At 38.9% G+C, this 15057-nt stretch overlaps 1 protein-coding gene across 4 annotated transcripts in view; it reads right to left on the minus strand.

Annotated features, from left to right (window-relative positions):
• MYO1B (myosin IB) overlaps nt 1-15057 on the minus strand; it is a 172493-nt gene that overhangs the window by 17971 nt on the left and 139465 nt on the right. For 2 of the 4 annotated variants that reach the window (XM_019662350.1, XM_019662349.1), the window contains exons 16-23: nt 13610-13810; nt 12031-12257; nt 9176-9376; nt 7360-7453; nt 6438-6587; nt 3801-3869; nt 1800-1886; nt 1422-1508 (exon numbers count right to left, since the gene is read on the minus strand). In XM_019662350.1, the coding sequence (XP_019517895.1) occupies nt 1422-1508; nt 1800-1886; nt 3801-3869; nt 6438-6587; nt 7360-7453; nt 9176-9376; nt 12031-12257; nt 13610-13810 (1116 nt within the window). The remainder of the gene's footprint in view (nt 1-1421; nt 1509-1799; nt 1887-3800; nt 3870-6437; nt 6588-7359; nt 7454-9175; nt 9377-12030; nt 12258-13609; nt 13811-15057) is intronic. The other 2 variants (XM_019662352.1, XM_019662351.1) reach the window with 1 other exon arrangement.

A 15057-nucleotide genomic window follows, 5' to 3' on the forward strand; every position in this document is an offset into this window, starting at 1 on the left:
GTTAGAAAATTGGAAGTAGCATGTATCAAAATTCAATATTAGCTAAGGCCCCAAACTAGAAACTATACTGAAGCAAGTTAAAAAAAAAAAATGATACAACTTATAGGTTTAAAAATTAATCAAAGCATGTTATTTTTAAAGGCAGAAATAGGCGCCGATTTCTTATTATACGGTAGTCCTGAAACTGGGAAATGAGCTCACTCAGTGCAGAAATCCCAGGGCTAACTGTCTGAGAGTCCCTCTGCCTCTGCTAGGACACTGTCCTCTGCTTACTAAAGGGGCTAGTTTGTTCTTCACCGATTTTCAAGGGAAAACACCCAATGAACAACTTTGGTGCGTTTTTGGTAAATGAAGATCTTTACAAAGGCAAAATGTTTACTTTTCTCATTTTTCTCACAAGATGAGCTTATAATGCTGACAAGGTAGACTCAAAAACATAGATGGAAGGACAATAATTTGGCTGTTCCCCTTCCCCAATTCCCCAACACTGTTCCCCTCCCCCAACTGCCCAATAAAAAAATAAAAAAATAATAATAAAATAAAATGCATATACCCTATCACCCTGCAATTTGGTGAGATACTATGGAACTGTTTAAAAACAAAAACAAAAACATAGGACTACGTGGATAATTGTGTTTCTAATCGGATTACACATTTTTAGCAGAGATGACCTTTGATTTTCTAAGTAACAAAAACATCTAAAACTCTTGTCCCTTGGGGTATGTGAAATGTTCACTGAGCCCACGACTCTGCCTGGGGATTAGTGAGAGCATGTCAGGAGGCCTTTGTTTCTGAAACAAATAGCTGATGCTGAAATTCCTGGGATGCTTCAGTGGCAATGAGAGCTAGCTTTGCATGAATATAGCCTTCTGTTAAATCGCTGATGATAATTCTCTCCACATATAACATTTTGCTTATAATCATCAATAGCTGCTACAGTGAGCCTACAAAAGTTTCATTCACGGATTAATTTGTTTTAAGGCATGCGTTAAAGGGGTTTCCATTGTCAACACGTTGCAGAAGACCAACTGAGGCCCAAATCTGAACATCTTCAGCATGCCCCCCACACAAAAATACCTCTAGAAAACTGCCAGTATATGTCAGGGGGAAAAAAGAAAAAAAAGAGGAAAAAAAAAAAAAAAGGAAAAACTACACATGCATGTTACTTGAGAGTTTTTAAAAAACAGCAACTACACTAGTACCTCATTAGTAAGCAATTAGTCTTTTTTGCCTAGACATGCTTAAGCATCCTACCGTGCACTACTGATGCTAACACCTCCAGGTTTGTTAAATCCAGCTACTAGGACGTGCACCAGTATGAGTCACTGTTAATTGTAGTCATTCATCCCCTGATATGCTAGAACTACGGATGGATTACTTCAGATTCCAGGATGAAGTGATGGGATGTGCATATCAAGTACCTTAGATCCAAGCCAGTAAGCCCAAATTACTGCAATAGCATGTTTATTCCTAGCCTCCTCCTTCAGCCGGCTCAGTTCCCTTCGCGCCTGTGATGCATTTGAAAAGGAGTTACAGAAAAGTTTAAGGCAAGAAAGGTTACTGCTGATTTTTTCAATGGAGAAAGGAGAAGACAAGACACCGGTCACCACCAAACAGTAAACGCGAAAGAAAGCGTGTGCCACCACCCCACACCAAAATGTTGGAAAGAGCGGGAGGCAAATGCGTGCTCAGTAGCTTAAGCCAGTGAAACATTTTTCTGCCCCCCGCCCACAACACAATGTCCGTTGTTCCACGTTACTCCCGACCCCCTGCCTTCCTGGGCACCGTCTCTGGCCTACCTGGGTACCATGCCAATAGGCAGCAATGGTGGTAGCTGCTTCCTCACAGCGCTTTTGATGCTTCAGTTCCCGCAGGATTTTTCTGGCCTAAGGTGCAGAATCATCCAGAAAAATAGCAAGTTAACCAAAAAATGGAATCCATAGTGACTTAAAAAAAAAAAAATACCTGAAGAGACAGCCATACTACCCATCCTCAAGTGAAAAATCAGTAACTTAAAAAAAGGAAAAAGGGAAGTTGCTTATTAGTCCCAAACAAACTACGAGAAAGTGGTAAATGAAAACATCACCAAGTACAACAGTGTAGCCCCCAACTCGGACTGGGACAGCAGCCTCCCATGCTCTAATATGTGACAGGAAAAAAAAAATCTGACCACAGCAACATAAGCTGGTGCTCATCAGATAAAAGAAGCAGTTGTCAGAATGAGGGTGGAGGGTCTCCAATAATCCACCAAAATCTATTTGTCACTTCTATTATTGTTGTCTGGGGCTATAACTGTAGCTATACTTTTAATTCAATGTAAAAATTTGCTAAGATAAAATCCTCACTGGTCCCGGGCCGGCCGAGTGGCTCAGTTGGTTAAGAGCTCGCTCAAGGGTTTGAGCTCTGAGCAACAGCGGTTCAAGTCCAGCCTGAGCTGAGCAGCCGCTGAGCTGCCAACAGGTAGCAGGATAGCTCAGCTAAAAAAAAAAAAAAAAAAAATCCTCACTGGTCCCAAACCAGTGGCTTCTTTCCAGTAGCTTCTGGAACCTGATTTCGTGGGGACCAGAATACCTGGTTTGGAGGTGGACTCTGAGTCCTGCCTCTGATGTCTCTAGATTGGAGACCTGGAGCCCAGGACTCAGCAGGTAGGTCAAAGAAGGCAGCAATTTCACTTACTCTCCATGCTCGGATTAGTACTTTGGCATTTGCTGTGGGACAACTGCCAAGCCCTTGGGTTGCCCGCAGGCCTAGGCAAAGGTCAGATGATGCCACTGGACTCCTGGCCCAGGGCTCTACCCTCTAAAAGTGTTCTGGGCCTGGGAACCTCCAGGTAGCCCCACCGGATCCAGGCCACTGCACAAAACCTCCCAACTGGGCAGTGGTCAGAACGGGCCCTGAAGTGTCTTTGACCCAGAGCAGGGGTTAGTACATTTTTTCTGTAAAAGGCCAGATGGTTAAGAATTTTTAGCTTTGCAGGTCACATGTTCTCTGTCACTACTACTCAACTCTGCCACTGTAGCACTAACTAATGCAGACACAAACAAGTGTAAAAGAAACGAGTGCAGTTCATAGCAATAAAACTTCATTTGCATGAACTTTGTATTTCCTATGTGTATGTATTTATACGAAAAGTGTATTTCATATAATTTTTACATGTCACAAAATAGTCTTTTTTGTCTTTTTTATCTGTCTTTTTAACAGTGCTTTAAAAATAGAAAAACCATCCTTAGCTCTCAGGCTGTGTGAAATCAGGAGATAAGCTAAAATTGGCCTGTGGGCCGTAGTTTGCTGACCCCAGGACCAAGCCTTGGAAGAATGGACCCAGAACACAGTCCCCCAAGGTGAACCCTGGTAGAATGGATGGCCCAAGCTCAGAATCTTTCGATCATTACGGGGCAGCCTGCAGGATAGTTATTGGGAAGTTATGAAAGGTGCTGCTGGGCTGGGTGTGCTGAGGTCTGGCAGGATTCACAGATGGGGAGGCAACAGTGTGAGACCACCTTCAGGACTATAGCTTCCCTCACAAACGGGGCCAGAAGATACTGAAATCATGTACGGAATTACTTCAAGGGCTTCCTGCTCAGAGAACAAAGCTCTTGAAAAGAAAGCGGTTAGAAGGAAGCAGCCAAGACATGGTCACAAACGCCCAAGCTCGGCCCCATAATATTTATTCTTTCGACCCGACTGTTTACAGAGAGGCAGATGAGGAGCTCTCCCCTGCAGCGTGAGCCCACAGACATCATCCTTTGTGAAGAACCTGAAAACCCCACACAAATAAGGCTCACTTCTTTTAAACTCACCTTCCAACCCCGGATATAAGACTGAATTACCAAGGCAGAACTCTTTATCTGTTGATACCTCTTTTGTTGCTGTAGGATAAAAGGAAAATATTATTAGCAGCTCTATTTATATATCTGTAATACATATGCTGCCAGGATTAAGAAAGAGTATCTGCTCACTAAGTGCAATTAACTTTTGATCACCCGTCTTTCTTCTGGGAATCAACATGTAAAGAAATTAAAATATTAAACAATCTAAAATTACTACAGGCATACCCCGTTTTATTGTGCTTTGTTTTATTGCACTTCGCAGATACTGCGTTTTCATCAGCATTGAGGCAAGACCTTCCACCAGCAAAAAGATTACAAGTTGCTGAAGGCTCAGATGGTGATTATTTTTTAATTAAAATGAGAGCTTCCCAAGACTCTAGGCTAATTTTGGAAGATCAGAGGAAAGGGAGGGTGATGTTATCAACACTTGAGCAGCAGAAAGAGGATACCAGAGAGAAGGGCAAAGAGAACACTGAGACCTTGGAAAAGTCACTACCTTCTCTGGGCCTCCGTTTCCACATCTGTCAAATGAGGAGCCGGAAAATCTCTAAGGCTCCTCACAGAGTAATACTCTACGGCTGCAGAAACAAACTTGTCCTATAATATCTGACCATCTCTTCTGACATCCATTTGGTACTACCTCCATCTTTTCTTTTTTAATCCCTAAATGGCCTGAAAATAACTTCGTCTCATTAAAACTGATCTCAAGGAACCATGAAATATCACAAAATACGGATTTTAAAAGAATCAGTAACTGAAAAAGGGCATTCAGAAAAATATTTGAGTTATTTGGTTGTGGGGAAATATTGAGTTTAACTACGGGCTTGGATAACATGTTAGTTAACTGGTTGAGGTATTTGGTTCAAATTCTGAAACAGATATGACACTAGAGCAAAATTTATATTTTTCTAAAAACTAGGCTAGTATTTGTTTCGTTCTACAAACAGCATTATAAATAATATTGCTTGTAACTCTTACCATCATGAATTAATGATTCATATGGTGACTTTTTGTTCATCTGGAGCTACAACATCACTTGCTATTCTTGGTTCTTTGCTTTGGCTGTGTCTTCTCATCCTCCTGATGAATGACCCCTTTGAGAAGCTCTTCCTTTGCTATCCTACCTAAAGTTCTATCCTGGCTTCCCATTATTCTTTATCTCAGTTTTCTCTTTCCCTCTTAGCACTTATCACAACTGGTAACTGTTCCAATTATTCATTTGTTTAAATGCACATTGCCCTTCACTAAATATAAACTCTGTGAGGTCAGAAATTAGATTGTCTTGCTCACCTTGCCGTCCCCAGAGCTTAAATAAGTGTTTCAAATTATCTGTCGAATTCAAGACAGATGAATTCAGTATACTTCTAAATCGGATGTTCTTAATGATTTCAAAATGAGAATGACAAAAGGGTTTCCTTGAGAACTGATTATTTATTGGTCTTCCATTTCTCGGGCAAACAGAAAATAGAGCATTACGAGTCTGCAGAAGAGCCAAGTACCAATGCCATGTGCAGCCAGGCTAGGTGGCAACAGTCCTCTGTGCCTTTGCAGACTACATATGAATAAATTCATCATTAACGTGGCTGGATAGGTTCAGATTTTAACACTTCCATTGTTGATTATACTCTTAACTAGAGGAAGCAATCTTAAAAATACTCTTTTAAAGACCAAGCAATTATTCTTTAGCTTAATCATTTAAGAATCTCATTAATTTCTAAAACTTGGATATAAACACTAAAATGTATTACATGAGAACAGGTCAGCATAAATTATGTCCTGATTATACACTGCTTTATATCAAAACTCTCTATGGCTGAAAAAGAGGAAGAACACTGTAAAGGAGCTTTGGCAGCAAACTGAATTCATTTTCCAACTCATTCTAGTGAAAAAGCATTTGGAAGTAGTGTTCTTATCACTAAAATTCTCTTTGTGAGAACAAACCCAAGTTCAAGCTAGCCTAAAGATAAACCTTCGGGATGTCCTCAAACCTGTGGTATGCCTCTGAAGAAACATATATAACCCAGTGAGAAAGGAAACTCCAAAAAGAAATTCCATATCAATTAAGTAGACATACTTTATTACTGAATCTTTTCCCATAATTAATAGGGCCAAATGTCAGAGGACCAAAGAAAAGCCAACCCTTCAAACCCAAAATTCTACTAAAATGTGGCATTAGCTTTCTGGAATTAAAGCCATTTTCAGTGTTGCTATAATAAATGGGAAACAATCAAGTATTTTGGAAAATTGACCCTCCCATAGTCAAAGGGATAAGGGACATTGTCTCCTTCAGTCTGATGACCCAATTCAAGATGCAGATTTCCCATTATATCTATATCAGTGGAAGGCAGTATGGAATACTAAACTTGACCTCTACAGCTGTCCTGGATTCAAATCCCACGTCTGCCCCTTGGCAGCTGTGTGACTGTGGGCAAGTTACGGAACGGTTCATGCCTTACTTTCCTTATCTTTTAAAAAGGGACCATAACAGCACCCATTTCATAAGACTGTTGGGAGAATCCAATATGTAAAAATGACATACCCAGTAAGTACATAACAAATATTTGCAAAAGACCGTCGTTATTACAGATTTTAAAAGGTGGGACTTACAGCGTATCTCCTGTACCAGGCAGCAATCACGATTTGGCTTTTTCTCATTAGCAGGAAGTGTGTGCGGCATTTCCACCCCCGATAAATCTTCTGAATGAGAGTGGCCAAGTCCTCAAGCCTTTGCTTCCTCAGGTCCTCTAATTTGAATAACTAATAAGAAATGATAGGTGCGTTTCTCGAAATTCCACCAACTACTCATGGCATACAAGAAAGACATTCTCAGGAGGTAAAATGTCATGATGTTAGAGTCAGCCACAATGAGAAAAAATTTGAATAACTGTCTTAATTAGAGATAATATGGGCACTAGTCCACGCAAAAACTATTTGGATGAATTCATACAAAACCCACAATTTAGATTCTGTGATTCAGCATTTATGACACATCAGAGAAGAGCTGACCTGAGCTTAGGTTCACCTGCACACTAACTATGAGGATGGAATCATTAATGAAAGGGAGACCCTTTCATTAATACTTCATTCTAGTTTATTCATTTATAAAAAGACTCCCTTGGAGTTCTGCTAAGTAGCATTTTAAGTTCTTTTTAACTTTCAAAAAATTTGGAGTGCCTACATGTACCTCTGAGTAATAGGGTTATCTTTCCTTAAAATATTAATTCAGATGGTACAAAGACAGGCTGAATTTACCTCCAATTCCTATGAATTGGGGAGGTTTTATTGTTTTATGAACAGTTTCTTTATGATTTCTTTCTTGTATAACTTATCAAAGACTTTGATGTTTCATAAAAAATGCACATGTTCTTTCCATTACCCCTTACTTGCCCATCCCTCTCTTGGACATTTGCAAATAAATAAAAGAATGTGGCATTCTTGGTAGCATCTTAGGCAATGTTATAAACAGCCTTAAGAACTTGCCTGTATGATTAAAATACAAGTTCAGATTGTAAAGGTTTTGATTACATACTGTTCTTGGGTTTCGGATGAAAATCTTTGATCTACCAAAAGAGTATTCTTCCACAGGAATCTCTAATTCATTAAACAGAACCTCCACACCAGCCCTATTTAAAAAAAAAAAAAATCAATAAAAACAAGTAAGTTTTCTGAGTTACAAAAATAGTTTATCTTATCTTAAATCATGACATCAGGTTCTCAGTGGTACCAAAAACTAGCTTCACTTCCAAGTGTACCTGCTCTTTCAGTAAGCATCCTTCTATCAAAGAATTATTAATACTAAATTTCACAAATTAAACTAAATCCAGTAAATGCTAAAAAAGTAAATGTGGGTTCAGAACCACATATGCTAAGAAAATGTGGTATTAGAGCCCATTTCTTGATTTCATTAGCAGAGGCAATACTTGTATCAAGTATATCCTTAACTAGCCAGGGCCAGGAGGGTATATAAGAAACTCAGATCTATTTTGAACTCACTCAGTTAATTCTTAAAAACATTTTAAACATTGTTCCTGCTCCTCACACTGTGTGCAGGGCTCAAGAAATAGTGCTAAGTACCAGACCAATGGGGTACAATGAAACATGGGCCTTATATGGTGGGAGTGTGGCCTGGAGTTGGCTCTGACCTGCCTCCATCCTGCACCCTGGTTTCAACATCAATCTTTCAAGTTCACTTTACCACACCAACCTGTGGATGAAGTGCCAGGCAGGCAGTGAATACATGTTCAGTGTATTGTGGCACATGTTAACCATAATACCCTGGAAATTAGCAGTGGGAACTGAAACAGTACCTAGATCCTACATTATTGGGGCATTGAATTCTGCATCGGAGACCACACCACGTGTCTGGAGTTTATCTTCTTGTCATATAGGGTGAGTGTCTAATAACTGCAAATGTTTCTGGGAAAAGCCAGGTCCACTGAGAATGTGAAGGTAACACCAGTAGAGTGAAATGAAAAACCCCCAAGTTCCTACCTAGGCCCATAAAACTGGCACGCCGGCTTCCTATTGTAGTCAGGAGAGCTTCTCTAGCTGGCAGAAAAGGGGTGCCTTCTCTGACTGGCGAAAGCAGAAAGGAAGTCACTACACAGGCAAGGCCTGGTTTCTCTTGGGCAGCAACCTACCTGCCAGCACACAAGCTCTCTCTGCATGTGAAGAGCTCACATGGGATGGGCCTGCACTGGTCCAGCACTCTGTCTGGGACTAGATGGGTGAGTCTAATTCATGGCAGATGAACTGAAAGCCATATGGCCCCAGGTTCTGCCATATTCTCCAATCCAGCTTTACTAGCAACAGCGCTGACACTTTGGACCCTATCGGCTCCTGTATCTATTTCTCAATTGGTGCAGGCCTGGGCAAAGAGTGGGACCCTCACCACCAACCACTGACTCTGGGGTTATTTCCCGGGGGGTGGTGGGGAGAAGAGACACGAAAAGCTGAGAGAAAAGCAAAAACCTGAGAGCAGTGATTCAAGATGCCTCTAACTTTTTATCCTTCTATGATTCTACAGAAATATACTTACCGGTTACAAATCCCCTCCTAACTTGACTTATTTTAAAAATTCTATTAACATACAAGTTCCAAATGTGGATTTGACCTTAAAGAAAATCAAGATTTCTATAACTGACCCTGTTTTGACCTTACAGAAAATCAAGACCTCTATAATTGATCAAGAATTAGCACAAAATGGTATCCTGATGGAAGAGGGTGAGAGATTACGTACAATTTTTCACAGAATTGCTTTGCCTAAGAGCATATATTAATTTTTTTAAAATGTCATTTGTATGCTTTAAAACTTCATTATTAAATATGACCAATGAATTTCTTACCTTGCTGGTCCTTTCCAGTGAGGCCATGTTTGCTTACAAAGCATTTTGTATCTTTCTAGGCAAGGTTCATAGGCCTGCCTGAAGGCATAGCCGGCCCTCCTCACTCGGACGTTCTCCAAGAGACCCAGGTACCTGATCTGATGACATACTAGAGCCTCATTGAAGATATGTGCTGCCTTTTTATCATTCGGTTTGATACACCTAAAAGATTACAAAGATTTTAGGTATTAAACTGCTTCTTACGGATATTTTCTGTCCATGTTCTACAAAGTACCCTATATTATTATTTTCTGGTGAGATATTTGTTATTCTTGAGAAACCTAGTCATTTCTTTGGAAATTATTACAAATCATTTTACAAAAACCTAAATTAATACAACACTACATACATAAACCACAATCCATACAATACCATGAGTGAATATCCCTCATTTTTTGCTGAATGAAAGAAGTCTGACATAAAAGAACACATATTTTGGGCCGGCCGAGTGGCTCAGTTGGTTAAGAGCTCGCTCAAGAGTGTGAGCTCTGAGCAACAGCGGCTCGAGTCCAGCCCGAGCTGAGCAGCCGCTGAGCTGCCAACAGGTAGCAGGATGGCTCAGCTTAAAAAAAAAACAAAACAAAACCAAAAATAAAACCACACACATATTTTATGATTCCATTTATATGGAGTTCAAGCAAAAGTAACCTATGGTTAGAAATCAGTATTGCTATTACCTCTGGGAAGAGGTAGGCGTAGAGATCAACAGGGGAGAGGCACAAGGGAACCTTTTGGAATGATGGAAATGTTTTATATCTTTGGATGGGGTTATGCAGGTGTATACATAAAAATTCAATAAGCTGTACAATTAAGATTCATGCACTTTGCTGTATTGTATGTATATTACAGACCTAAATAAAAAGATTAAAATCACTGCTCTCCCTATATCCCTGTATCTCTCTCATTTGCTGTCCAAGGAAAAGACTCCATTTCCCACCCTTCTTTGCAAGTAGGTGTGGCCATGTGACAAAATTCTGGCCACTAGGCTCAGAGCAAAAGTAATGTGTAACACTTCTCTGGGTGTGTCCTTAAAAAGATAGAGACTTGCCTTCCCTTTGCTCTTCTGCTAACTGCTCTTGGGGATTTTGACATGGTAGAGAGCCATCTTTGACCATGTGGAAGAGAGAAACTCCCTGGAAACTGCAAAGCCACAAAATAAAAGGAGCTGCTCTATTAGCCCTAGAGTTTTTATACTTAGAAGTTACATAAGAAATAAATATCAATCTTGTTTAAATCATTATTATTTTTGGATCTTATTGCAACAATCTCTATATCCTAATTAATACATTGTTAAATACTGATGGTTGTTTACCTAACTACAACTGTCAAATAAATTCCACATACACATACAATATGTGGACAATGAAATCTTACCAACTTTGGCCTTGATGTTTTATATGCTTTTCCTTTTATGTTCATAAAAATAATGTCCACTCTTTGGCTTAAGGACAGACAAACAGATGAATGAAACAGGCTAGTGAATTTAGATCTAAACTCCTACACATATATTCAATTGATTTGCAGTAAAAGCCTCAAGGCAAATGAAAACAAAATGGAAAATTTTTTCTTTTTAATATAAGGTGCTGGACTAACAGAATAACTATATGGAAAAATATAGACCTTAATATGAAATCTGAAACCATCAAGATTCTAGAAAAAAGATATAATATATTCGCAATCTTGGAGTTTATTAATACTTCTTAAAGACACATTAAAACCACTAAAAGGGAAGGGGAACTAAGGAACTGTCTGGAGTGATGGGATGTTCTGTCTTGACCTCAGTGGTGGTTACCTAAGTGTACACAATGGTGAAAAAATAACTGAGCCATTCACCTAGGACCTGTGCATATCACTTCATGTAAATTATACCTCAATAGAATTAAAAAAAAAAAAAGACATCCACTCAATTGAGAATAAGAAAATCAAGTGATCCAAAGGTTTTCCTGGATTATCTTCTTTTGAAACTAGGATTTTCACCAAATATATATTCTAACCTGATTGTAATTACACCAGGGGATTCTGCCTATTTATGTGTTATTAATATTAGATAACAAGCCACATACAAAAATGTTCTTCACCCTCGTTTCCGCAGAACTGAATTTTCAAAGACAACTATAGAAGGTATGTGTGGGTGTGCGAGTGCTATTATGAAATCTGACCCATTAGACACACACCTTATATTATCTAGTTCAACAAACACACATATAGCCTTAATCCTAGTTGGTCTTTACTGAATTTGGAGATCTAAGATGCCCTAGAAGCAGAAAAAAAGAGACCAGACGCTTTTCAAGGTCTCCTCTGTATTGCTTTGAAAAAAATTCATTGTTTCAGAAATCATTACGTTCTCAAGGCCCATAGTCTCATAGGAAAAAAAAGGGCACATATTTCCTAAAACCAGAACTATACTAAAGCCCCATTTGCTTCAGTGCTCTAAGTTAATATAATAAGAATCTAAAATGAATCCAACAAAACTTTTATGTAACATCCTTGACAGAAAAAAATTCATTTTTTTGTTTCTTGCCATTTAAAAAGATATACAGAAAGTTGCGAATCCCGATGTGCCAACAACCCAATTTCATTAAGTATCTATTCCTATCCCCTGCCACACTTTTCCAGCCTTTTAAAAATTCCTTATTTGGGGGGGAAAGGGGACACGGAGTATTTTTTAAGCAAACCCAAAATACCATATTATTTGATCTATAAGTACTTGAGTTATCCTCTGTTTGGGCTACACTCAGATTTAAGCACACAGGAAAATGATCTTCCTTGAGAGTGCCTTCACATTCGAACTGTCAAAGTTTTTGTGCCAGAAATACCTAATGTAGTTTGGATTCTTGGTCTGCAGGTTTTTCATCAAAGTGGCCACAGATGCCTTGAACTGTGAGCCCGCCGTAGGAGGTCTTTTCAGGTTGATCTTGGCAGGGTTCCCTTCAGGGAATAAAGACTTAATAAGGGCATGGCCAGCTTTCCACATGGCTTGGGACAGGTCTCTGTAGAGAAGGTCATTGTTTTTGTCAACAAATCCTTCCACCTGGTACAGCACCTATGAGCAACACACGAGACTCAATGACTGACATAATGCAAGCTAGAACATCAAACTACTGTTAAAAAATGTTCCAGGGTTATCTATATTGCAGCCTCTTCTTTTTCCACCAAATCCCCAACACATTAGTCACACTGTAACACTAATTAGCCTCCAAGCTTAAATTCCATCTGTAAATCACAGAAGAGTTTAAAATAAATTCTATTACCCTTCAGGATCAGCAAGAATAAACTCCAAAAATGTTATCATAACATTTTCAAAAGATTTTTTTTTTTGGTGTTTGAGCACATTTTTGAGGTTTTACTTTTATTTTTTAGTTCATATGTGCCAGTTCTAGTCTGTTTAAAGGCAGACAGGGAGGAATAAAAGAGAGATTAACATTGAATTTTCAAAGACATCCCAAGCTAGCAGCAAAATTAACCAGGAAAGTATGTTTTTAACAATATAGGCTAATGGAAAAAGAGATATAAAGTTCCAAAATTGTGAAATTAAAGGTGATTCAGATACTATACACTGACTTCATTTTACTAACATAAATACATAGTTGAAAATTTTTTCCCTTTTAAGTTTTCTTATGTATAAGAAAGGAGCTATTAGCTCCAATCCATAATCTTTTAGGATTCTAAAAATTAATCAATTGTCAAATTGTTTTTAACATTATCTTTATATATTAGGTAACATAAATTCTCCCAAACATTTAGCAAGTGAATGTGTTTTGTAAAAAAAGTAGATATTTTCCCCAGTCATTTCAAAATCTCAATCTAAGAATTTATTAGTTTTGCTTAAATGGTTTGTGCTTTTAAAACCTTATTGCAAGTCTTTAGTGACTCAATTTTTATTGCCAAATCCCCTTTATTAGCGTTGCTAGATCTTTTTTTGTAGGATACCTTACAGATTGAAAATAATAAAATCAATTTTTTAAAATACATTCAAACTCTTTCACCAAGTTCACGGGCTTTCCTTTCAGCTATGAGTATTAATAAGATTTTGCTTAACATGGTCCAGATTCTATTTCTACTGAACCTTAACTGATTCCACTATTTAAAAAAAAAAAATGTTGGTTTTTTTGTTTGTTTGTTTTTTCAATTACAGTTGACATTCAATATATTAGTTTCAGGTATATCACATAGTGGTTAGACATTTATATAACTTATGAAGTTATAGACGTCTAGTACCTACGCAATACATACATAGTTATTACAGTATTATTGGCTATATTCCTTTGATTCTACTATTTTAGCAGCTCCGTTTATCTCACAAGTTGGCAGTGGTCAGAATGCCATCTCTAAGGCACAGTTTCCTAGAAGGAATAACCCTACAGGACCAAATGGGTGTTCACAGCTCCCTCATACCTTGCCAGCGTAATGCTGAATTCTGAAACAGCTGTGAGGCAGGGACGTGTCATTGAGGAAGCGAGAACACTTGCTCATCCTGCTCTCAAAGTGCTGGTGGGTGGCACAGACTTGGTTCAGCTTTTCTAAGAAGGTCTCATCAGTGACCGTGCCAGGCCTCAGGCACTCTTCATCCAGCATGGCCAGGATCCCATTTGTGTGCTGGGAGGAAGGAAATAAAAAGGTTTCCTTCCTTCCTCACTGCATTGTTTTAATCATTATTCCTAAGTACACCATCAAACACAATTCGCTTAAGTCACAAGAAAATTCCGTTCAGTTACAACAAAAAGCTGAGAATCAAAACAAATACCAGAAAGCCACAGAAGTCGGCCCTTTTCCAGTGTCCCAGGTGTGTGGATGTGGGAAGTGGGGGCATGTACTGGTCTCTCCCCCCAGCTCCTGGTCCGCTCCCCGGACAGAACAGGACTTAGCAGCCACCTCAGCCACCTCAGCTGGCTAATGACTGAAGTTCATATTGTTAGAAAAAGGCAAGTTAGACCTCAAAGATTCAAAGACAAATCTAAAAGTCAGAAACTAACGAGACTAGTCTGTAACACGTGGTCATAAATCACAAAGCACGGTTTTCCAAGGCCATTATTCGAGTCATAGCTTGAGAAGGAAATTGGTTTCAGATGTTCTTGTGTTCAAAATCAAGTTCACTTTTTAGGGGGGAAAAAATGTGATTTGGGATGCTGCTTTTAACGACCAATACAATCAAGCTGTGTCTCAAAAGTATCTGTTTAGAATAAAATTCTTCCATATAAAATATCAAGATGGACGTTAAACATTAATGACAATTTGTGTGCTATTCAGACCCTGTGATCATATTTATCCCAAGAGCACTCAGCCCTATTAAACTGAATCAAAACTTAGGAATCTGCTTTGCTGAACAAAGGCTGCTGTTCCTTCAATTGCCCCTACGGGCCCATGTGTCTCCATTCCAAAGAGAACAATCCACTGCACTGACCATCAACCCCACCCACTTCCACCAGGGCAAAGTCCCCCATTCCTCTCCCCAAGGCCGTAACATCCTCTGACCAGAATGTATTCATTCCAGACAAAACCAAGGGGAAGTGTGGACCCTCAGGAATCAAGTGTGTTCATAACAGCTCCAGAATAAACATTATTGTTAGGTGACACTGGAAGGAAACATTTCCTTTAAGTACTCAAGCTCCTACGTGAACATGAGTTTCTTCCATCATATAGGGGATTTTTGGCTGAGATAATCTAGTTAAATTAAGTGTATGACCACTGCTCTTTGTTTTCCTTCATAAAGGGAAATAATTAAGTGCAACTTATATTTACGAAGGAAAACAAGCTAGGCATGACTTCTAAAAGTTAAACTTCCTACAGCATATTACCTGGGACACAAAATTTACCAAAAGAAAAATTCTCAGAAAAATCTGATT

The sequence above is a fragment of the Hipposideros armiger genome, unplaced genomic scaffold (genome assembly GCF_001890085.2).
Source record: "Hipposideros armiger isolate ML-2016 unplaced genomic scaffold, ASM189008v1 scaffold_372, whole genome shotgun sequence".
In the NCBI taxonomy this organism is placed as follows: Eukaryota; Metazoa; Chordata; class Mammalia; order Chiroptera; family Hipposideridae; genus Hipposideros; species Hipposideros armiger.